The sequence below is a fragment of the Monodelphis domestica genome, chromosome 8, assembly GCF_027887165.1.
Source record: "Monodelphis domestica isolate mMonDom1 chromosome 8, mMonDom1.pri, whole genome shotgun sequence".
Taxonomy (NCBI): Eukaryota; Metazoa; Chordata; class Mammalia; order Didelphimorphia; family Didelphidae; genus Monodelphis; species Monodelphis domestica.
Window position 1 is genome coordinate 94,207,676 of NC_077234.1, and position 26,671 is coordinate 94,234,346.

Here is a 26,671-nt window from a genome sequence, read left to right on the forward strand (position 1 = left end):
AGAATTTCAAAGAGCATAGCAATTATTGAGGAAGCATGGCACAGCAGGGAGAGAACCAACCCCAAAGCCAGGAAAAACAAGGTTCAATTTTTACTCCTGACATAGGCTGACTGTGTGAATCTACCTCCTCTTAGCGTTCTAGGAATCTCTAAGATGCATTCATTGAGAAAGTTTCCTTATCTGGAAATTCCATGTACCAAGGAAATCACAGGTCTAGTCCCTATCCCTTAGAGAACATATTGTAATTAATATTTTGCCACAAAAATGGAGACCAACTAAGTAACAAACAGATGAGAGTATAATTGTAAGAAGTTTCTTTAAAAAGAATACTTTTCCTTGATATATCTCTCAATATAAGCAATTAACATATCAGAACTAAATATAACACCTCCCTCAGTAAAAAGACATTTACTTCAAACAACTAAGATCACTGTGAGAAAAACACCTTTCTTTGATATAGCCCCAATATTTTAAAAGGAATGTTTTATTATATTATGATCAACACTGGAATATTATGGGTGATGAGATCTAGAATAAAAACTCTCAATCTTCAGAAAAACTACCAATAATTAATTTTGTGTTTTCAAAGAGCATTTCCATAGAAACACACAAACTGCTATCTATATATTTTTCTATAAGTCTAAATATGCTGGCTTATGTATTAGCAGATAGAATGTGTAGAAAGATCTACTAAGCAACCACCAAAACAAAATTCTTAACATTTCAGCTTTAAAATAGCAGCTCCTACTTTAGACAGGGATCACATTTTATTGCGATCTATACAGTGGCTAACAGAGTTCAATGGGAAATAATACTAGAGCATTGTTTTAATGATCTAAGAATATGTATTACTTGCTTTTAAAATCATAGTAAAAACCATCAGTTTGTTTATATATATATATATATGTATATATATACACACACACACACACACACACATATATGTATGTACAGGACATAGCAAAGCATGCACAAAGTAGGAGGCAAAAAACATAAAACTCAGTTTTGATCTCATGTGCATTTAATAGTTCACATTTATTTAGTGATTTAAAGTTTGCAAAGCACTTTACACACATCTTCATTTAATCCTCACAACAACCCTGTGAGGTAGGTGTTATCACTCCCATTTTACAGATAAATAGGCTTTGAGATTGACTTGGCCAGGGTCACAGGGGGCCTAAGGGAAGTATGGTACACTGGAAAGAGCACTGGCACTGGAATCAGAAATCCCAAGTTCAAATCCTGTTGGTATTTTACTCCAGGTGTAACTTTGACCCAATTACTTAAGCTCCCTGGGCCTCAGCAGAAGAAGGGAGTTGTTTTCACTGGCTACCAAGACTAGTTGGTGCTCTATCCACTGATCCTAACTTAAATGAGACACACATGGAGACAATGCATGCTTCTCAGAGACAGCACAATCTCTCTTACTTAAGCTAAAATTTGTAGAGAATTCTGTCCAGCTTCATGTCCCTGGACACAGGGCTGGATGGAGTGTCCTATCTCAGAGGACTAAAACTCATTAGAAGAATTTTATTCTAGGTACTAGAAGGATAACAATAACATGTAAGATACCCCTGTTAAGAAGTCAAGAAGACAGGGAACACACTCAGGAAACAAGTAAAACCAAAAGGTAATACATGGTTAAGTGACCAAGAGACATGAAGAGTTCCAAGTTCAGGAAAGATTTACATGGGTTCAAATCTCTGAGGAAAACTTTAAGAAGGCTGTGAAATTTGAGCTTTACTTTGCCCCCCACTTCTCCTGGGTTTGAATGTAAAGAGTCTGAAGGGGAGATTTCAATGTGGAATAAGCAGTAATTGATAAGAGATGTCAAATAACATAAGATCTTGAAAGCCAGGTTAAGTAGATGGAACTTAACCCTTAATAGTTCTGGGCTAAATAAAAACAAGATCAAAATGATGTCTTAGGGAGATCAATCTGCTGAAAATGTTCAAATATAAAAGAGATTTCAAAAGTAAAAATGACAGGATTTGGTGAATGACTAGATATAACGGATAATGAAAAGAATCAAGGAGGATTCTAAAATTTCTGAAGTTTCACGAGCAGCTGGGAGGATGATGTATCACTGACAGAAACAGCGATGTTTGAGAGGAGGACTTGGTATGAGATGCAATATAAAGGATTCAGAGGTTCTATTTATAGAGTCTCTAATTATAGAGGTTCTAAAACTCAGGTAGACTGAGATATCAAACTGAAAATGGCCATTAGGCTGTTAAAGATTGGGAAATGGAGACTGGGTGTGAATAAATGCTGCAGCTATAGTTTTGCCTTATGCAATAGTAATCTTATCATATTTACATAGCACTTCAAGGTTTATAAAGGATTTTCCTTTCAACAATCCTAGGAGGACTATATGAATATGTATAATCCTATCTTACAGATGAAGAAACATCATGTCCTTATCCATGATTACACAACTAGTAACCAGCTGAATCAGGATTCAAACGCTAGTGTCAACCTAAAAAATGTACTTGCTCATCTAAGAAAATGTGAATTAGAAAAATCCTAGGACTTAGTCAAGTACGCTGTTCACAATCTTGGTATGATCCTTAACTCCTCACTTCAACTCTTACTCACTGCATATATCTAAGCAGGGGATCAAATGTTGTCTTTCTAGCTATCTCTACACTTCTCCCATCTGTCTCCTCCTCTCCATTCACACAAGTCCCCATGCCTCCAAGTCATGCCCTCAACAACTCTCACCTAAATTGCCAACAGCCTTCTCTCCTTGGCTTCCCTGCCTCAAGTCTCTTTCCTCAGATGAATTAAACCGATTTTCTAAAGTATGGCCATGCCAATAGCCCCTCCAGGATCAAATGTAAACTCCACTGTTTTGGCATTTAAAGCCCTTAATAATCTGGCAAAAGCTAACATTCCAGCTTTTCTGTATGTTGCACACCCCCCACCTCCACCCATGCCCAGGTATTTCTTGCTGTCCCTCATCCACAGCATTCTATCTGCCATCTCTATGCCCTGGTACTGACTGGCCCCCAAGCCTAGAACACACTCCTTTGTTTTTATCTCAGATAATCACAGCTCATGCACCATCTTCTATATGAAGTCTCTTTCTTGATCCTCTCACCTACTAGGGCCTTCCTTAATAAAATGATTTTAAATCTACTTCGTAAAAATCTAAATATGTATATGCTATCTCCTACATCTAGACTTTAAGCTCCTTGAAGGAAGACACTACTTTCACTTTTATGTATTGGCATCCCCAAGTATGGTGCCGACCACATGGTAGATGCTTAATAGTTGTTTGTTGACTGATTTTTTTCAAGGTCAAAGGAAGAGGGATACCAGATAAAGGAAGAGTCCCTGGGACATCGTAAAGTCAATAACTTTGAAAATGGTCAACAATATCAAATCATAAAGAGACATCAATAGGACTGAATACTGAGAAAGAAGCATCAAATGGCCAAAATCAGACATTACTTGTAATGCTTCTAACCAAATAGAATTAACTTTATAACATATTAAGAGCTGTTCTTCCTCAACATCCTACAGCAGTCACCCACTAAATTCTGCCAGCCTTCAAATGGAACTTAAAGAGGTTAAGACATCTTTTAACATGAAGCACAGGTAAAATGGAGAATGAATTTCAAAATTCTATTATAGGAAAAACAACACCCTGGAAGGAGGATGCTCCCAGAGAGAGAAAGTAACATCTCTTAAGGGAAAAGATTGCTACAGTTTAAAAATTATCATCAAGGGCTTTTTTAACAGTGCCTCGTACACAGTGGGCACCTAATATTTTGCTGAATTTTTGCTTGATAAAAAGCATTTACATTTAAGTTTCTAAACTGTGAGAAAAGCATATAGTGTACTTATACTTGTTATTAATGCTGTGAGGACAGCAGTTAGTAAATACTACAAACAACATTAAATAAATTTATTATTATCAGAAAGATAATACAAAATGTTTACTGCAGTTTCTGGTAGGGGAGGCTGTGTGGTACAGTGCAAAGAACTTTGGCATCCAAGGACTTGGGTTCAAATTTCACCTCTGGCAATTATTACTTATATATTGGGCAAGTAAACGACTTTCCTATAGCTCAGTTTCTATAAAATATGAAGACTGGACTATATTTTAGCTCTACAATCTTTGACTTCCTTTATCCACTCAGAAATGGTATAATTACAGTAATAATTTAATGATTGTCCAATGAACAAAATGACAGATTCTCAAAACAAATATGCTTAACTATGCTGACACTGTTTCAATCAACAATGGGAATGAAGTAATAATATCTAAATACAAAGAAAAGATTAAAGACTTTCATTTATGAATTAAGTAAATTAAGGTGCATAATATATTAAAATTTAAGAGAAAAAGACAAAAGAGAAATAAGATCTAAATAAATTAGGTACATGAGATGCAGAAATGAGGCACAAAAACAAAATTATATCATTTCTTCACAGCAGAATGAACCATTACCTTCAAGAAAACATTTCTACATCTGAAGAAAAGGGTTTCTTGCTAATTCCAAAGAGGGAATATATAAGGTCAAAGATATGATAACCTGAAATAAGGCTAACTAAAAGCTCCCAGAAACTAGGAGTTATAAATAATCAAAATGAATTCATAAAGTACTAATGAAGGACTTATGGATTTTTTAATTAAGGAGAATGAAAATTAAAGTCCACACACAGTAGAGTTCTTAAAGGAAATTCAAAATAACAAAATTAGTTAATTAGTAATGAAAAAGGGAAAACTACACAGACTCCTAATAGAAGAAATGGAAATATTTAATCAAGATGGAAAATATCAAAACTCATTTAGAAATCAATAAATGAGTTTAATATTATACTTGAAAAAAGGGATGAATACACAACATCATAACTATTTCACATGTAACTCTTGTTCTTTTGTTAAGTACAGAGGAACTAAGGTAATGTTAGCATCTGAAAACAACATAAATGGCCTGGAGCCTCAAAAAAGAAATACTTGAAACTGTACATGACAATTCCAGGATTTTTCATTTTTCCAAAGAGTTATGAGTTTAAAAGATCAAAAGAAACTTAAGAATCATCTAATCCAAAACTCTGATTTATTGGAAACCAAGGGTCAGGGAAGTTACTTGCCCATTTTAACATAGTTATTTCCTAACAATTTCAAAACCAGATTCTCTGATTCTAAATCCAATGCTCTATACATCCTACCATGACACCTTAAGGTCAAGTCACTCATGTTCTCTTAAAGGAAAATATTGTTATATTTTAAAGGATATATACCTGAAGAGTCATGGAGATATTATGTAATTTCATAAAACAAAATTTTAGCTTCAGATTTGAATCAAGTAATAAAGTAAAAATTAAAATAATTAACAAAAGTGGAAAATAATAAATCAGAGAATATTTCAAATGTAGCACACTGTCCAACATTAGCTTCAGGATAATAGATACACTAGTAATTTGGAAGTGTGACTGAATAACCAATAAATACAAGAGGAAATTATTTAAGGAAAGATATATCAGGAAACTTAGGTGGGTTAAAAATAACTGAAATCCAGTTTGGAAACAGAATAATAATCTAGAAGAGAAGTAATCATTTGGGCAGAGAAAACGAGGATTGCAGTAATACCAAAAAAAAAAAAGAGTGGGAAGAAAATTAGAACTGAATCTTTATAATCACATCACCAAAAGCCAAGAACATATTGTTCATACTCCAGAATGTAAATGACAGTCTGGATCATTTTCTACTTCTCTGCCAAAATAATGTTGGGAATACCACACCCAAGTTGAGGTATCAAAGGACAAGAAATATGAATACAAAGTGTTTTAAGAGCGCAAAAATAATTGAAAGGCGAAACAGGAAGACTTTTTTTGAGAACAATATATAGCTTAGACTTCAATAATTACCTTCTTATTTTATATGAACAGAACTACATAGAGCTCAACTCCATGTGATTTATGGCTATAGGTTTTCTGTTTATAAGTTATAACAGGCACATCAATTTCAATTCACATATGAAACTATCCACTATTAGGCCCTATTATCCTATAGTCAATTTGATAATACATAAGGTGTGAATATTTAAAAAATATTTTTCTATAAGGAAAGTTTAAAAATATACTTTTAGTTCCAAACTTTCCATTACCTCTTATCTTATAGTTTTCCCTTTTATATACCAAGACTCAACTACCTTTACCAATTTGTACTAATAAATTTTTACAAAACAACTATTTACCAATCAATTAACACTGAAATACTTGCTCAATACCAGGTACTCTTAGGTGCTAGGAAATACAAAGACAAAATTAAAAGAGCCCTTGCCCTCATGGAGCTTACATTCTATAGGAAGAGACCACATGTACATGTCATTATATATATATATATATTAAACACCAATACACAGTATTGATTCCAAGATGGAAGGTAAGGGTTTTAAAAAAAAAAGAACTCAGGGCAAGATTCTAAGGGAATTCTAAATAAGAAAGTTAGAGCCTCTAAGAAACAGAGTTGGAAAAGAGACTATTCTTCTAGGCATAAGGGTTGGGGGATGGAATGTTGTATGTGATCAAGAACAAGAATGCCATTTTGGTTTGACCAGAGTATATGAGATAAAGGCAATGATGTGTAATAAGCATGAACATTTTTTAGGAAGAAGCCAGGGTGAAGGGCTTCCAATGTCAGAAGAATGTACATTTAATCTTTGTAGAAAGAGGAATTCCCTGAAGTTTACTAAGCAGGAAGGATAGTGACATGGTCAATCTTCTGCTTAAAGAATATCACTTTGGCAGTTGTAGATTGGAAAGCAGAGCCACTTGAAGCACCTATTCCAATTTTTTCAAGATAAATTTCAGGCTACCTCTCTACATATCATACTCCTGTGTACAATATGAAACATTCACTTTTATATTTTCTATTAAAAGAGAATATTGTGAGTGCTTATGACAAAAACATCAATAGTATAACCATTACCTAGCATTACAAGTCAGAAAAATGATTAGAATTAACCACACTGTAAACAGTTACTTCTAAAAAAAATTATGACTTTTGAATTGATTTTAAATCATAAGCTATTGATTAACTAGGAGGATATTATTTTTTAAAGATGAAGTTCTGGGAGCAGCTGGGTAGCTCAGTGGATTGAGAGCCAGGCCTAGAGATGGGAGGTCGTAGCCTTGGACACTTCCTAGCTGTGTGACCCTGGGCAAGTCACTTAATGCCCAATGCCTAGCCCTTATTGCTCTTCTGTCTTGGAATCAATACACAGTATTGATTCTAAGACGGAAGGTAAGGGTTTTTTAAAAAATCAAATCAAATCAAATCAAATAAAGATGAAGTTCTTACATTATATGAAAATTTATTATAACTCCCTGCTACTTTGAAATCTTTGATAAAAGATGGGATGTAACCATAGGCTTCACATTTGGAAGATAGATTAACTTTTCCAATTTGCTGAGTGTATGTTGTACTAGGTAACACACACAATGCTTTCCAAAATAATGTTTCAAATTCAGAGTAGACAAGAAAGGTAAAGGAGTGAAAATGAGCTTAAGTTTATAGCAACAGCAGAAGAAATTCCCTTTAATGCTTAGTATTAAAAAAACTCAATTATTCACAACCAATATTTTAAGTCATAAAAGTAGTAAGTGATTAATACACAATGCAAAAAGATTTCCTTTTCCGTCAAGACAGCTCCTTACTTCTTTGACAGACCTGGTTAAAATGCACAATAACAAAGTACACAATAACAAAAATGCAGTCCAAGCAGTAATTGTTAACATTGAGCACCTTGTTGCTAAAAAAATCTATTCTTGCTAAGAAAACAGAAGGGATATACTTTATATGTAGGCCAACTCTATTATAGCAGAATCCAAAGCACAAAGGTTTTTTTCACCTTAAAAGAAGGTATATCATTACCTTAGAACGTATGTTTTGTAGAATATGCTATTCTACTTGTTTCATGTTTCCATCCAGAATAATGAAATATAAACTCCAATTTTTCTTTCATGAATTCCTCTTTATTATATCATAAGCTCATTAGATTATACAAATTAAGTTTCTTGAGGGCAAAGGATGTATTTTGCCTCCTTATGTATCCCCAATACCCTAGAACAAAGCCTAAAATACAGCATAGTAGGTGCTTAATAAATGTTTACAGATAGATTCTATCATAAAAAGAAAAGGCCAAGCAAAGAATAGTATGAAAAAATGGGCTGAATATTAGGCCTTGATAATGTTCTTTTTTAACAGACCATAGAGCTAAACTCATAAACCTATACAACATTTTTAAGAGTAGCATTAATTTCATTCTACCTTACCTGATGAGCTCTCTGTAAAGACTGTTAAAGTCTGTCCTCCCACACTTTGCAAGAGAAATGGATGTTCTCTAGGAGCACTGACAGAAGCAGGTTTTCCACCAATATCATGGATATTTGCAAGTTCTTCATTCAAAGTAAAAGATACCTAACAGACAATTAACCAAAGTCTATTAATAATGTAACTTTTTGCTATGAACTATCTATATTAAATTGTAATTACATCCTATATTTTCTAAATTATTGATCATTTTGTAATTATTTGATCATTCCCCATACCCACACATTATAAAAGAAAATACAGTAAGAAGAAGCTATTCTAATATGCAAAAATCATACAACTAACCTATCAACTAATCACACTTCCAAAAGTTAACAAAACACATGTTGACAACTAAGAGTTTTTGATCCATATTAAATGTTCCATATTAAATAATTCTGTTTTCAATTTTATTAGATCCCACTAATAATTACTGAATGTAAACAATTTCCTTAAATATTCCTGTAAATACCAACTCCTTGCCACAGGATTATAGGTTAGAACTGGAAGACTCTTTTCAAAAGGATTCTTTTGTAGATTCTTGACCCAAATGAATATCACATTTTATATTAAAAGGATTTATAAATATTGGCTTTCTAATTTCACTAGGGTTGTGCTATTGGAAATTTTATTTATTAAATTTTATTATTTATTTATTAAGTAGCTATTTACTATACTATCATATGAAAAAAGTAGACCAAATATTCTCTTCACTCTGATCTTACAATCTGATCTACAAAAGATCCACAGGTCCCAGACCAAAGAAGACAAAAAAATAAGAATGGACAACCAGGCAAAGTTGACCAAGAGATTCTTGTATAGGAATATAAAGTTAGAGATTTGATATTGATAAGCTCTCCAGAATTAAAAGCTTTATAAATCCTATAATTACTACCATGTAAAATGACTATTTCCTTCATATGCTAAAAAGAATTAAAAATGCAAATTTAAATCACTTACCTCAGTGCGTCCTTGATTCCTAGAGAAGGGGAAAAAGAAGATATGTTTTAAAATAGGAAGTCTAAGTTGTCTGTAACAATCTTCTACAAATTAAAGCAGTTTACACTTGAATGGCACTTTATCTTTACAATAGAGATAGTCAAATTAATTCTCCTACTCTGAAAAAAAAATACGGAAAAAAAGCAAATCCTGCATTTCTTTCCTTATTATTCTTATAATTCTTGTTAGCCAAAGACCAAAAAATTCTGTAAAAAAATTACTTAACATGTTTATATGTAAGATGGACATATTAGTCAAGTTCATTAGAAAGGCAGATGAATAACCCCACATTTTATTATTCTTTTAGGCCAGGGGTCCTCAAACTTTTTACACAGGGGCCAGTTCACTGTCCCTCAGTTGGAGGGGTGGACTATAAAAAAAAAACTATGAACAAATCTGTATTCCGCTGTCTGGGATAGCGGAGGCTGCAGTGCTGGCTGTGATGGGCCTGTCATACCTTACACAGGCCCATCACCACCACCACTATGCTGGGCAGCAGTATACATAGTACAGAATCCCCTCCCCCAGATCTCCACTCACCATGCAGCCACATAATCCTTTGTACAGCGCTTCATTCTCCTTCAGTTACTCTCAGAACAAGGTGCCACACAAAGGATTATGTCACCAGAAGTAGTAGGTCCTAGGTTCAAATCTGGCCTCAAACACTTCCCAGCAGTGTGACCCTGGGCAAGTCACTTGACCCCCATTGCCTAGCCCTTACCACTCTTCTGCCTTCAGAAGGTAAGGGTTTAGAAAAAAACAAAACAAAACAATTAACAATTTAGTTTAACCAGAGAAGTCCTGGGTTCAAAGTGGACCTCAGACACTTCCTAACTGTGTGACCCTGGACAAGTTACCTAATCCCACCCAGCCCTTCACTCTTCTTCCTTGGAACCAATGCTTAGTAGTATTTCTAAAACAGAAGGTAAAGGTTTAATTTTTATGATGATCAGATTACCTTACTCTAAAAAATGCAAAATCTGGCCCTGTCAGTTGGCAATTAAGGGAACACTGATAACTTTTGTGTGAACAGTTTCAATTATGTCAGAAGCTAGTTTTCAAAATGGCTGAAGAACTAGAGGCAGTCAGAGCATGAAAAATAGCAAGGACATCAATGTTACTAGATCACAGTGTATGTGGAGAGGAATCCAGAACAAGCCTAGAAAAGCAGGAAAGGGTAGGTCAGAAAGTATTTTAAAAGCCAAACAGAGAATTTTTAGGTTGATCTTAGAGGTCAAAGAGAACCACAATAGTTACTGAAGGTAAAGATAGCTGAGTTGACAGAAGATGAACTGGAGTGGGCAGAGATTTGAGAAAGGGACCCCAACCATCCAGTTACTGAAATATTTCAGGACCTGAAAAAAGGTGGTGGCTGTCAGAGGAGATGAGAGATGTTGCAAAGATAGAACTGACTGGACTTGATAACAGATTGGAAATGAGAGGGTGAGTGAAGAGTAGAGGCTAACACCAAAGCCAAAAGCTTGGGTATGTGAGAGGATAATGGTACCCTTGACAATAACAGGGAAGTTGGGAAGAGTTTTGAGGGAAAGATAGTTCAGTTTTGGACATGTTAAGTTTAAAATGCAGGCAAGACATCTAGTGTTTAATAGGCAGATTAGAAGTCAAAAAAGGTTTTAGCACTGCAGAGATCTAAAAGTCATTCACAAAGAAATAATTTAATCCAAGGGATCTGATGAGATTACAAAACAAATAATAAAGTTAGAAAAGAAGAGAATGCAGGACAAAGTTGAGACATTCACAATTAGCAAAGGAGAAGAGAAGGTTTATAATAGCTTTTGTGGATTGTGAGATAGGAAATAAATTAGGAAGAAAGAAAAAAACCTTACTGCAGTGAAGGTCTAGTTTTGGTTGAGTAACATAAATTTGTTATATAGCTTGGCAATATAATCATGAGACTTCATTCAATTTCATCCAATTGCACTTTAGTAAAAGCTGGGAAGGCATAGTGATATTAGGAGTAACCCAGGGCTAAGAGCACAGTGACAAGGACAAGATGGGCAAGAGATTTAAGATCAAAGACTAAAGCTGAAATGACTCCTGGACTGAAGTTGGAAAGAAAAAAGGTGAAGTTAAGAGTAGGGGTAATGGCTTGCCAAATTCCTGAGAGGTTCAATAGAGGTCTCAGTGAGAGCAAAGAACAGGTATAGGCAAGGTAAAGCATGAGAAAAGATTAGGGTCAAGTAGGGCAATATCACAATTTTTAATTAGAGAAATACAACTTTTGTAGGTAATGGCAAGATTTAGCATGTGAACATCCCTATAACAACTGAGAAATAGTGAAAGAATGTCCTAGGACTTATGGAGATAAAAAAAGGGGAGGTTTGTAAGTTGGAGAAAGCATATATACGGATATTAAAATACTCTGATATAAGTGTCAGAATTGGGAAGGAATATGAGGACAGGTACCGAGAAAGAAGGCAGAGTGAACTGAGGAGTTGGTCTATTATATCTACTAAAAGCTATCTATGAAATAAAGTCCATACTCCAGATTCTAATAGTCCAAATTCTCTGCAATCTGGTTCTAAGCAACCTGTCTGGAGGAAAGAGAAAGATAGAACTGATTGGACTTGCAAATTTCTCCCTTCCCAATTCTTGCTCTGTGCTCTGCCTTCTCTGTATCCACACTAATGACTTCCCAAACATGGACTGGATTCTACATCTACCTCCCTTTCCTCAGGAATGGATTCAAATATTACTATCATGCAGCATTTCTGGGCCCTCTCTGCTTCAGGGGACTAGTATTTTGTGTGGTCTCCCCAAATTTCCAAAATACAGCCTGGATAAGCCCTTGCCACTTTTCTCTCCTTTCTCTTATCAGTCACTCATTTGTATACTTATCCTTCCTTCTTATAAGACACTGATAGCTAATCTTTTAGAGATGGAATGCTGGGCCCCTCCCCCCCCACATGTTGGCTATCTTTCTCCCCTACCCTCACTTAGCCCACCCAGGAGAGGGAGGAAGAGCTCACATTGGGCTGCTGGGCAGTAGGGGAGGGTAAGTGAGGAACATCCCCAGCGAGTGTAGAGTGGGGTGAAGGGAGTGGCCTGAGCTCTCTGCTCCCCCCTCCCCCCAGCTCTGCCACCTGTGAGCTGTTGACCTTATCCCCATGTGCTCCCATTGGTCTGCTGGGCAGGTGATGTGAAAAAATGTCATTAGGGACAGTGGAGAGGGGGAGAAGAGCAGCTCCCTGAGTCCATATGCCTTTCTAGTAACAAACTCTGGGGTTGGAGGTTGGGGTGAGGAAGGAAGAGAGTGCCTTCTTTGGCATCTGTGCCATAGGTTCGTCACCAATGTTCTAAGAGATCATTAAACTCCTTGAAAACAGTTTGTTTATATCAATCTTTGTATCCCCATTACCTCAGTGAATGACTTGAACATAGTAGGTGCTTAATAAAAATGTATTTAATTGAATTGTCTTTCACTTGCCATTGATGAAATTTGTTCCTAATTTAATCTGATTGCAAACTCTTTTATTATTAAAAATCCTATTATTAGGATTTTAAAATCTCATTCAAAAGCACTGAAGAACAAGTTAATATTATTCTCTCAACTAGCTTAAAACTGTCCAAGGACTTTTGGAAGAATGTATAGTGAAAAAGAAAGGCCATGAGAGATACAAAATACAAATAACAAGAACTTAAGGACTGCCTAGATATGGGGGAAGGCAGGAACTACTGTGCAGCTGAAATCAGTAATGAATCTAATGCAGCAAAGCTAATGGAATTTTCTTTTTAACTTTCTCCACTGTGACTGGTGACCCAGAAATAAGAACAGAAAAAAATCAAAGACAGAGCACGTAGCACTGCAAACTGGTAAGAATTATTCTAGTAGAAGGCCAAGAGCATGATATTTATGGTGTTAAAGAGAACATTACTGAAATGACTTGCTGGGAGATCCAGGTAGCATAAGGAGGAAATGAATAAAGAAATAGAAACAAATTAGTTGTTGTGGAGGTATAGTAGGCCTAGAAATCAAGATGAAAGCAAAGAAGTGTAGTAAGAGAATGAATGAGATACAGAAAGATAAACTGCTATAGTCAAAGAGCTTGACTGTTAAAAAGATGTACAAAAAAGAACTATAAACATAACACATTTGGACAAAACCATATTAAAGACAAATTGTACCAGCTGTGTCTGCTTAATGTAGAAGACCTCTACTATTTTGAGGGAGATATAAAGGTATACATAAAATAGAACTATATATATTCATAATGCAATTAAAATAATGAATAAAAATGAACTATAAAACTTTTACATAATCAAAATTTGTTAATTCAATCTCATTTTCCCCAAAAGAAATTTGTGCCCTTTTTCTCTTAGCGAAAGACTCTTAGAAAGGATATCCTTTTCTAAGGATCATTGTATGGGAAAGAGACTATTCAAACTGACCGCGACAGTGGCCTATGGAATGGAGAAAAACATTGTGAATTCAGATGCATCTAAATCTCTCCAAATCCTTATTATGATTACCTATAAAACAAAGGAATTGGACTAGATGATCTCTTCAGTGTAAAAGTTCTATAAGTCTACTTAAGTAAGATGGTTTCCCTTTATATTATCTATAAATCAACATACATTTACTCGGGATATGGTATATGTCTGACACTGTGAGAGAAGCTAGGATATAATAATAATAATAATAATAATAAAAGAAATAAATGACTGTACTTCTTTTCCTAAAGGAATTTATATTCTATTAGGACAACCAACAAAGTGGGTAATATGTCCAGAAGATTTTAAATCTGGTGGCAGACACTAACTGTGGGATACTGGACAAGTCCCTCAACCTTTGTCTGCCTCAGCTTCTTCATCTGTAAAATTTGAACAGCAAGTAGCAAGTAGCCACTTCCTAATTATGAGTATAAAATGATATAATATTCATAAAGCACTTTGCAAATCATAAGATATCATTTGAATACTAGGTATTATTTATGAAGACTGTGTCAGGAGTGGAATTTTGAAGGAATCTAGGTATTCTAAGAGATGGAAACCAGAAGAGAGTGCATAGTGGGCAAGAAGAACAGCTTGGACAAAGGAGAGGGAGGGTCAACAAGAAAAAAGGTTAGTATGGTTAAACCAAAGAAGGAGACAAGCAAAGGAGGCTGGAGCCAGAATATATAGGACTTTAAATAATAGCAAACAAGAGAGTTTGCATTTGGTCCTTGAAATAGTAGGGAGCCACTTGAGTTTACCAAGCAAGAGAATTTTTAAAAAGTGAATTAACAATTTAATGATTTCAATATATTAAATCTATCAAGGAATGAGATACTTTAAAACATTTTACCAACCTTCTTAAGATCCTAGTTACCAAACCCAGTGTAATTGCACACCAGATATGGGAGGGGGCAGGGGAAAGGGAGGGAAGGAACATGAGTCTTGTAACCAGGGAAAATTATTCTAAATCATCTAATTAAATAAAAATAAAAAAGAAAAATTAAAAGAAAAGAAAAGAAAAAAAATGCTGGTTACCAGACTGGGCTTTCTGAGGCAGGTTGCCCAGAAGAGAAGAGATGTTGGATCTAAATCTATTCTTCCCTTTTTGAAGGGAGCTCCAAGTGAAGAATATTCTATCAATGCAGATTGATATCTAATATACAATTCAGTCTTAATCAACTGGGACACTGGGAGATTAAATGACTTTACCAAGGGCCATAAAGATAGTGTGGTCAGAAGCTGGATACAAAACTAAGCCCAATGCAGGCCCTCAATCCATTAGGCTACACTGCATCTCAAACACTTTTTTAGCTTAAATAGACTCATCTTCTACTTGACAAGACTTTCAGTTACAACACTGTATATGTTTGAAAGTAATGGTTGGCCACATTTCTTTGAAATTATATGGTGATTAAAGTTTGTAAGCCAGTTCCATTTAGGGGTAGGGAACAAGTATTAATTCAGCATCTAGTAAGTTCCAGGTACTGGGCTGAGTGCTTTACAAATGTATCTCATTTGATTCTCACAACCCCTTGAGGCTAAATGTTATTATTATACCCATTTGAAAGTCAAGGATATTGAGGCAGAAGTAATTTGTCCAGGATCACATAGCTAGTTAATGTCTAAAGTAAGATTTGAACTTGGGGCTTCCTGACTCCAGGCCTATCATTCTATCCACTAAACTACCTTAAAGGTATGACCTACTTCTAGAAAAATTAATAAGGGGCAGCTAGGTGGCTCAGTGGATTGAGAGGTAGGCCTAGACATGAGAGGTTCCTAGATTCAATCCAGCCTCAGACACTTCTTAGCTGTGTGACCCTGGGCAAATCACATAACCCCCACTGCCTGCCCTTACTACTCTTCTGCCTTGGAATCAATACACAGTGTTGATTCCAAGGCAGAAGTTTTTTATATAAAAAAAAAAAAGAACCGATACATGAAAAATTTGCACTTGATAATAAACACCAACATTTACATAGAACTTTAAAGCTTGCAAACTTTACAAAAGGTCTCTTCGCTTTATAAAGGATAGCATCAGGGTGCTTTGAAATAAGGAGGTCTTCAGGTGTATTAAAAGTATTCAGTTCATAAAATTGGATTTACATACAATTTTCCAGGGACACATTTATTACATAAAGTAGTAATGATTTCATAGGGTTGTTGTAAGAATCAAATGAGCAATAGTACTTGAAAGTTCTTTGTAAATCAAAAAGTGCTATACAAATGTAATGTATGCTGTTAGTATAAAGTGAGGTGGTCTGCTGTGTGGCCTCATTTGTGCTAGAGTTAACCAAGTTCTAAAATAGTTCTACCATTACCGGGGCAAGTTATTAAATCTGCTTCCCAATTTCACAGGCAAAAAAATTCTGTCCTTTCCCCCATCTACCTTACATGATTTCTAGGGATTTGTTGTTGAGTCATTTCCAATGTGTACAATTCTTCATGACCCTATTTGAGATTTATTCTTGTTAAAGATACTGGAATGGCTTGCCATTTCCTTCTCCAGATCATTTCACAGATGAGGAAACTGAGGCAAACAGGATTAAATGACTTTTCTGGGAATAGACCAAATGAAAAAAGAAAATGTTTTTTGAAATCGACGTAACAAGCATCAAATGCTACCATCAGATCCCATTTATTCACTATTAAACAGCCTAGTTAAAAAGTCATTCAAGAAATTACAAAATCTGGAATACTATTGTGCTAAAAGGAATAATAAAGTGGAGGAATTCCATGGAGACTGGAACAACCTCCAGGAAGTGATGCAGAGTGAGAGGAGCAGAACCAGGAGAACATTGTACACAGAGACTGAGACACTGTGGTACAATAGAACGTAATGGACTTCTCCAGTAATGGCTTTACAATGTCCCCGAACAACCTGCAGTGATCTACAAGAAAAAAAAAAACTATCCTCAAGCAGAGGACAAACTGAGGGAGTAAAAACACCGAGGAAAAGCAACTGCTTGACTACAGAGGTTGAGGGGACATGATCTAGGAGAGACGCTAAATGAGCGCCCTAATGCAAATACCAACAACAAGGAAATGGATTCAGAGCAAGGACACATGTGATACCCAGACGAATCGCGCTTCGGCTAGGGAAGGGGTGTGGGGGGTGTTGGGGGGGAAGGAAAAGAAAAGGATCTGTTTCCAATGAACAATGTATGAAAATGACCAAATAAAATAATGTTTAAAAAACTAAAAACTAAAAATAAAAAAAAATTACAAAATCTATTTAGAATCAAAACTAACAAGAGAAAGATCACAATAATATCAGGAGCCATCAATGTATGTTTAAAATAATACAAAAGAACATTCAACAGTCAAAAAAGAACATAAGATTTGTCAAGAAATAGATATAGGATAGGCCTAACATATTTAGTCTAAAACAAAGAACTAACTTACATAAGAGAAATCTCTGCAAAAGAGCAAAGAATCTCAACTTTATCAAATGAGCACCAAGTAATTAATAGTGAGTTACTTAAGATAGCAAAGCATTCCTCAACAATAAAAGTAATTTTGAATCTCCAGCAAAACTTCAGGCAGTGAAGACTTTATGAAAGCAATTCTACCAAAATAACACAGATCTCTTCAATATCTGAGATTATTTACTTCCCTTCAATATTTTTAAATATTTGTTTCTTTTACCTGCAAGGATATAAATGATTTAGCACAAAGCAATGGATATTGTGAAAGTCTTTGAAATTATAAATGAATGGATATGTGAAAATGAATGGATATTGTGAAAGCCTTATTTCATAGAATTAAATGAACTCTGGAGAAAGACCTCAGTCAGAGGTAATCTAGTTCAGTTTTTCATGGCTTTCTATTTATATTTCAATCACATAATACTATTTGCTATGTTGCTGTGCTCTGCATTATTTACAAATGTATTTATAATATAATTATTAATCTTTCTAAATAAAACCAAAACCCCATACAAATCCACTTACTTTGCAATCCTCAGCTTTCCTACTTCACCTCTTCCTGAAGCTTTGGCCCACTGCTGAGACAAGTACTTAGGAACCTAACACAAAATAGGAACCATATAAGTAATCAATATAATTTATGATATAAATTTAAAAAACACATAAAATGACATGATTTACATTTTAATTCCTTAGTCAAAAATTGCCATTTATTGTCAATCATCAAGTATTTATCAAGTTCCAACTATATGTTCAACAATATGGGAGATGGATGCAATGGTTAAATAAATGGAGTACCCAAATTTCCCCCAAAATTGGGACACATGATCTTATCAAGATTTCTCTTTGAAAGCCTTGCCAAAAGTATTCATTCTTGGGGCAGCTAGGTGGCTCAGTGGATAGAGAACCAGGCCTGGAAATGAGAGGTCCTGGACTTAAATCCAGTCTCAGATACTTCCTAGTGACCCTGGGCAAGTCTCTTAACCCAAATTGTTGGTCATTACTGCTCTTCTGCCTTGGAACCAATATTTAGGATCAACCCTAAGTCAGAAGGTAAAAGTTAAAAAAAAAAAAAAAACACTGTTCTCTTGAAATACGGAATGTCCCATATTATAGTCACCAAATATAACAAACCGTGTCTTGACCTCAAAAATTTTCTAATCTGGAAGAACTACACAATTTTGATTATAAATATAGAAATATTTTAGAGAAAACATCTGAGAGGTAATAAAATCTGAGCTAGGTTTTAAAGGATAACAAAGAACTGTGACCTAACTACTCAGATTCAAAAGATTTTCTGCAGATGTGCATCAATCACTTGCAACTATGTCCTAATAAGTTACTCGGGGACAAGAATCCTGTCTTTTCATTAGCACATATCTCAAATCCCTTGCACAGGCACTTAAAAAAAATATGTTACTAGAGACCATCTCTTAAAAGTAGAATACCATAAGGCAAAATCCTAACAGTGCATCTGCTGGAACACTGAATGAGTGGGCAAAAGTAGTGGGAAGAGAATTATAGGTTTTGAATGGGTAGCAGCAAACCTAGAAGTAATAAAAAATGTTAACTACTTGTACTCTGTGTCTTATGCCCCCAAAATGCTCAATAAATCACTCATAGACTTATTGTTCATGAAGGTCAAGTAATATGTTTAGTCTGTTTAGTTAATTTTAGTCTGTTAGTTAATCCTTGAATTCCAGAAAGCAAACAGAATTTATTTTGGGTTAACAAGATTTTTATGTCTCCCCCCCCCAAAAAAAAACCTCTTACTTTTAAGTCTTAGAATCAACATTGTGCTTTGGTTCTAAGGCAGAAGAGTGGTAAGGGCTAAGCAATGGGGGTTAAGTGACTTGCCAAGGGTCACACAGATAGAAAGTGTCTGAGTACAAATTTGAATCAAGAATATCCTATATCTAAGCTTGCCTATCAATCCACTGAGCTACCTAACTGACCCCTAGAGGTTTTAAAGAACCAAATTTGACATAGGGAGCCTTCTGATTAAATATCAAGTTATAGAAAGCACAAAATGAAAAACAACAAACAATAAGCATTTCAGGACTGAGTTAAATTGTTAATCATCATCTCTTAGGTTTATCTGTCTTCCCAGAAACCATCACCCTTTCATGTCTGTATAGGTGGCCTTGAGGTTTACCAAAGTCTCCATCAGATGAAATTGCTGTTTAACATCTAACATTCATAATATTACTTTTAAGTTTTCCAAATGTCTTGAGAAAAGAATGGAAAGGCACTGATGGCAGAATTCTAGGGTCAGGGAAGGAAATTCCCATCATGTTACCTTAAACATAATTTGCCCCTTGAAATGCAGGAGTTGCACACCCCAAAGGGGCATAAAATAATATATACCCTTTGACCCAGCATCATCACCCCTACGTCTTTATCCCAAAGAGATCATAGGGGGAAAGACCAACTTGTAGAAAAATATTTTTAGCAGCTCTTTTTAAGGTGGCAAAGAATTGGAAATGGAGATGTCCATCAATTGGGGAATGGCTTGAACAAACTATGTACTATAAGAAATGATGAACAGAATGAATTCAGAAAAACCTAGACTTATATAAACTGCTACAAAACGAAGTGATGTGAACTTTAGATTTACTCCACCCTGCTTAGTCTACCAAAGCAGGAATGTTTACACCCCTACTTAAGGATTAAGTATTGAGGAGGATGCCCTACGACAGACATGTGCTAGCAAATGACAAATCAGAAACTGACAGACCCGTGGGCTGTCCTAAGTCAAGCTTAAGCTACCATTGGTACATGTGAGACACAAGAAAGTGATGTAAAAACCATCTATATATTTTGCATCATTTCCTCTCTCCAGGCGCTTTTCGCGGAGAGGTGGCTCTGGCAGCAGGGTGCTGAGCATCTTGGCATGGCAGCAGCTACTGTCCAGGTTTGGCAGTGAGTTTCCTTGATACAATACCGGGAGAAACTTAGTAGCCTAGTTCAGGTGAGGCATCTTCACTGAGCTCTCTCAGAGTTTAGGCTGATTCTTTTCTCCTTTACATTCCAAACACTATCCTCTTAGGAAAGCCTCTAATCTTCTGAAAAAACCTCATGGCAGAGGTCTTTGAACTCCCCCTGGCAAAAGCCAGGCGGGAGAAATCCTATACCCTTTCCCTCTCTCTTCTCCTTAATTCTTCCCCCTATATTAATTAAACTAATTTCCAAACTGACTTAGGTATTTTATTTGGGATATTCCCTGGTGACCAAATTAATTAGATTAAGTCACAACCCTAAAATTACCCTTACAGTCAGCAGAATCGTAAGAACACTGTATACATTTACTAATACTGTACAATGATCAACTGTGAAGGACTAAACTATTATCAGCAAAGCAAGATTCCACGATAACCCCAAAGGACTCACAATAAACAATGCTATCCAGCCAAAGAAGGAACTACTGGAATCTAATGGCAGATTAAAGCATGCCACTTTTGACTTTATTTTCTTCATGAGTTTTTTATTTATTGTATTGTGATATATGCCTTCTTTCATAGCATGAGGAATATGGAAATATGTATTACACAAAAGCACTGGAATAACCTATATCAGACCATGATTTACAGCTGAAGGAAGAGAGAGTACATGTGTGTGAAAGGTTCAAAGAGAATCTGAATTGCAAATTGTCAGATAACAATTCTCAAAAATCGTTTCTATATGTAATTGAAAAAATACAAAGTTAAATTTAAAAAAGAAATGCAGGAGTTGCAGGGAGAGAATTGTAATAGCAGCTGCCACTTATGATTGTGATTAACAATTAGGGGACCTGTGGTTTGAAGATTTCGTAATACTAAATATTTTCATGTATATAGTTCATATGTTGGAGGCAAGCTTCACAAGCAAACTCAGTGTAGTAGCAATACAAATACAGATATTTCATCAACTATGACAATAAGTGTTCCAAAAGTTCATTTATAAATTGGCTAACTCAAATTTGTAACACATTTTCCAAGAGAAATGATTTTATACATAACAAGCTCCAGACTAGCCCACAAAAGTGTATTTAATACACAGTCCGGTAAAAATTTCAATGGAAAGCTTTGATTGTAATTACAAATTGTAAGAAAAATGCTGTTTCAAATATATATTTTAGCTACACCGCTCCCTAACGCGCTTATATAAACAGAGGTCCATTTTACTAGCCCACCCACGATAAGGTATAAAGCATGTAAGATCAGTCTTTGATTAGATAGGAGACAGACTAGCTGCCTTAAAGGGGAACTCAGTGGTTCAAGTAACTTAAAATTTTAAACAGTAATGTTCCTTTCTTCTTCTCTTCCACCACTCTCTTCCTACCACCAACTATCTTCTCATAGTCAGATCAAGATTGGAACTCAAATGTAGCAAGCAGATTAAGATGTGGAAAAAAAAAATAATTTATAGGTTTCTCCAAACCTAAGATGGCACTTGGACTTATTTCATCAGTTCTTTTTCTTGAGGTGAATAGCATTTTTCCTCATAAATTCTTCAGAATTGTCTTAGATCACTGCATTGCTAAGAATAGTGAAGTCATTCACAGTTGATCATTGTATAAGTGCTATTACTGTGTACAGTGTTCTACTGATTGTGCTCATTTCACTTTGTACAAATTCCTGTGAGTCTTTTCAGTTTTTCTGAAAACATCCTACTTTTAATTTCTTATAGCACAACAGAGTTCCATAACAACCATATACCACAACTTATTCAGCAAAAAATTGATGCACATCGCCATGATTTCCAGTTCTTTACCACCACAAAAAGAAATGCTATATAAATATTATTTTATGTATAGGTGTAACAAAATTTTTCAACTAGCTTACAAAAGGAGTAAGGTGTTATCTCAATTTGTACAAAGTAGTTATGTTTACTTTCAGGCAAAAACAAGCTCCTTCTCAAGAGTCTATGAATGAATATCATATAACTGGTACAACATTTAAGAAAGGCTGCAGGTATGCTAATGAATGATGTTTTGAAAATGATAAGCAACACATTTCAAAACCCATTTGAATCATATTTATTAAGCTATTAATCTGTGCTGCAAAAGAAAGGAAACCAGTATATTTTCAAGCTGCTATACAGGACAGTCTATAGGCTAGATTTTTTAAAGTATCCAACATATTTCTTTTGTAGTATGGCTAATATGGAAATATTTTACATGACTTCACATGTATAGATGGAATAACATTGCTTGCCTTCTCTGGAAGAAGGGAAAGAATTTGGAACTCAAAAAAATTTTAAATGATTATTAAAAATGTGTTTACATATAACAGAATGAACACTAAAAAGTCTTTTCTTTCTCCCTGGATTTCTCCTATAAGTTCCTATCCTATATTCCCAATTGCCAACTAAACATTTTCACTTGGTTGTTCTCATTGTCATCCAAAATTACGTATTCAAAAGAGAATTCATCTCTACCCCATTTTACCTCCATTCTGTGTATCTGCTTGACTATAACAATAGGGAGAAAGAAACAGGATCCAGTCCATGCCTGGTGAATCATGAATATAAACAGATAGAATAGATAGGGCAGAGCAAGAATAGAGGGAGAATTAGACAGTTGGCTGGAATGTAGACTATAAGAAAGGCTTAATTTGGCATATATCTCACCTCTAGGCAATTTACTTAAACCCAGACTTCAGACTCTTCAATATTAAGATATAAAACATAGACTTTATTTCCCCTCCCCTTAATTTATTATTTATTTTTAAGTCTCTTTTTAAATTTTGAGTTACAAATTTTCTCCTTCCCTTCCAGCCCTCCCCTACCCACTTAGAAAGCAAGTAAAATTATATCAATTATGTATGTGAAATCATGCAAAACATTTTTCATATTAGTCATACTGCTAAAAAGAAAAAAGTGAGAAAGTTGTACTTCAATTTGCACTCAGATTTCATAAAGTTCTCTCTCTGAAGACAGATAGCATGTCCTTTAGAATTATTTTAGATTAGCATATCGATTAGAATAATTAAGTCTTTCACAGTTGATCATTGTTACAAAATTACTATTATGGGGATTACTAAGTGGCTCATCCTCCAGCATTTGTTTTTCTGATAGGTGTGAGGTAGTACTAAAATGTTATTTTAATTTGTATTTCTCTAATCAATACTGATTTAGAGCACTACAGATAGTTTTGATTTCTTTTATGAAAGCTGCCTATTCATATCCTTCAACCATTTTTCAATTGAGGAATGGCTTTAATTTGCTGAAATTTTTTTTTTCATATTACTTCATTGTCTATAGTACCTTTTAGCAAAATGAAATTTCCCTGATTCTCTTTTAATTAGGCTTATTTTTGCTTTTGCTTTGTCTGTGATTATGATTATTATTCTTGACTTTTTTACTGCAGTTGAAGCATAATATATTCTGCTCCAGCCCTTTATTTTTATTACTTCTTGTGTGTCTTTCTTTTTCCAGTGTACCTCTTGTAAACACCATATTGCAGAATTCTGGTTTTTAATTCATTGTTATCAGCTTCCATTTTAATGGGTGAGCTAATCCTGGTATCAGAGACCTCTTCTGCCATCTTCCTAAATTGTCTAGGCTAGAAAAAAATGTTTCAGCTCAACTTTTTGTTGGCTTTCCCACTCCAAACTTGATTTTAAAAATTTGATATTTTAAAGTGGTTTGAATGGGAATACTGGAAAAATTTAGGAGTCACTACCTATAATCTGCCATCTTGGTTCCACCCTCCACCCACAGACTTTATTTCATAGTTTTCAGTAAATATAACAGACCAACATCTTAGGTCACTCTCTCTTCTTTCTCAGCATATGGCTCATCATCTTCCTCCACAACTCCTACACTTACACAAGGAATTGTTTCATTGTTTATATTTGTTAAGGCTGATGGTACTACTAGAATGCTGCCTTACACAAAGTAAGCACTTCAGAAATTTGTTGGGGTACATTTTTCCTATTATTCTGTCCCAAAGTAATCTGGTTTGCTCAGAGAATTGTCCAAGGGTTAAGAAGAGGTCTTGAACATTTTCTTAGTTTCATCTATTCTACACTAATATACAGCTCTCTGAATGAGAAACAGAACTATTACAAATATGAGACTGTCACATTCCTACTATAAGTCCCATTTCATTTCCCTAGATTTCTGTTTTGCTCAGGGCTCCCATTTAAAAGCTAATACTAAAAGGATAGAGCTCCAGGCAATATGAAATTAAAACTTTCAGCAGTCATGAAAAAATTACTCCAAATCACTAATAATTAGGGAAATGAAAATTAAAATAACTCTTGAGATACCGCCTTGCATCCATAAGATTGGCTAAGATAAACAGATAAGAACAAGGGGGCAGCAGGATGGCTCAGTGGATTGAGAGTCAGGTCTTAGGTTCAAACCTGACCTCAGACACTTCCCAGCTGGGTGACCCTGGGCAAGTTACTTAACCTCCATTGCCTAGCCCTCACCACTCTTCTGCCTTGGAACATTCAATACACAGTACTGACCCCAAGATGGAAGGTAAGGGTTTTTAAAAAAAACAAACCCTAACCTAAGAGAACATAATAGATACACAAATTATTGTATTATCTTTTGATCTAAAACCATGCTCATTTTAACCTATGCAAGTTAAACTGTCTCAGTTGAGTAAAAAGTGATCCATATCAATTCAAAATCTGAAAAGGGATCAGAGTTAACTATTCAAAAATAAGAATTGTCTAGAAATCTGTATCTGAGTGTAAATCAGTAAGAATGCAAAAGAAAATGCAGAAATGAGAAATAACGTTTATAGATGATATTAAATTTTGATAAAGATAGCACCCTAAAACAATTAAATCACAAATACCTGCTCTACAATACTCTCTCCATCCTTTAAACTTAAGGCACTATCATTACCCCAAATCAAGGGTTCTTGTTGTGAACTTGTTTTATTAATATTTAATAACAAGATTTCAATATAATTGGCTTCTTTTATAATCCTATATATTTTATTTTTTATATTAAAATATTTTTTAAAACAGTCTATAGGCTTCCCCATGCTGCCAGGGTAGGGAACTGGGGAAGGGTGTGAAAGGGATTCTATAACACACAAAAATTAAGAGTCCTTGCCCTAGATAATGAATTCATCACTTCTTGCTTGGACTACAGCAATAAGTTCCTACTTCCCAGCTCAATAAACTCTAATGGATTTCTATTGTTCATAGGTTCATAGATTTAGAGCCAAAAGGAAACTTATAAATCTCTTAAAAACCCTGATCAATGCAATGAAAGAATACTACTCAAGAAGCTCAATAATGAACTGTAGGTGACGGATTAGAGATATGGGATGACACATATTACTTTCTAACATGGACAATGTTATATTTCTCTTTTGCTTGATTGGATTTGTTAAATAGAAAGCTATTTTGTTTTTTTATTGTTTGTGGAGGGGCAAGTGATGGATCAGAGGAAGGGGGATTATTAAAGATTGTTGTCAAAGAAAAAAAGCATTAATGACATATAAAATATAGAAATCAAAAGGAAAGTTCAGAAACAAACAGAAGGGTACCATGTTAAATGTATTCTATAAAAGCTATATCCAACTGGAATTCAATTTCATATCTATTTCCCTTTTTCTGCTCTTTGACTAAAAATAATCATATTTACTAATGGTTATACAAATTCATTAAAAAATGAGAAAAATCAAAAAATTATAATCATTATGGCATATAAAAACAAAAAAGGAAAAAGCCATCTATTCCAATTGTCTCATTTTATAAATGAGGAATTGAGAGTCAGCACAGATAAAAATCTTGGCCAAGGTCACACAGGTATCAATGAAATACCTGAGGGCAAACCCAGGTCCTTCCAAATCTAATACCCCTTTCTCTGAATCAAATTGCTTTTTGGGATCAAATATAAATGCAGAGTCCATTTGATAATGAAAGTCCTCCACCACCAGGTTCCAACTGGTTAATTTTTCAACAATCTCTCCTTGAACTCTTTGGCCTCTCGTTATCCCTCAAAAAGGATACTCCATCTCCTATCTCTCTGCCTTTGCACAAGCTGCCCTCTAGTTCTGGGAATGTTCTCTTCTCTCTTTTTCACCTCTGAAGATCTCTATATAAGGTTTGTAAAAAATCCATCTCAAGTTTCATTTCCCCAGTTGCTGTGGTTTCCCTGACCAAAGCCAGGGTTTTACTCTCATTTATTTTGTACGTATTTCTATGTATTCATGCTGTCTTGCTAAATTTTTGGTTGTTGGCTCCTTGAGAGTAGAAATTTATCTCTGTAAGCTTAGTCTCTAACAAGCAGTAGGCTTGTCACATAGTAGATGCTTAATGCTTGTTGACTGATTGTCCCTAAGAGGCAGCATAATGAAGTAACTTGGTATTTAGAAGACCTGAGCTCATGTTTGTTGCTCTTACACATACCAGATAAACAAATTACTTAATATTTCTGGGCCTTAGTTTCCTCATCTGTTAAAAAAAAAAAAGAGGATGATGAGACTTCTACATATCTAAATGGGTTGTAG

The 26,671-nt window shown here is 34.9% G+C and overlaps 1 protein-coding gene across 2 annotated transcripts in view; it reads right to left on the bottom strand.

Moving 5' to 3' along the window:
• GTF2F2 (general transcription factor IIF subunit 2) overlaps positions 1–26,671 on the bottom strand; it is a 156,944-nt gene that overhangs the window by 127,952 nt on the left and 2,321 nt on the right. For both annotated transcript variants that reach the window (XM_007501569.3, XM_001363856.4), the window contains exons 2-4: positions 17,734–17,807; positions 9,290–9,308; positions 8,293–8,437 (exon numbers count right to left, since the gene is read on the bottom strand). In XM_007501569.3, the coding sequence (XP_007501631.1) occupies positions 8,293–8,437; positions 9,290–9,308; positions 17,734–17,807 (238 nt within the window). The remainder of the gene's footprint in view (positions 1–8,292; positions 8,438–9,289; positions 9,309–17,733; positions 17,808–26,671) is intronic.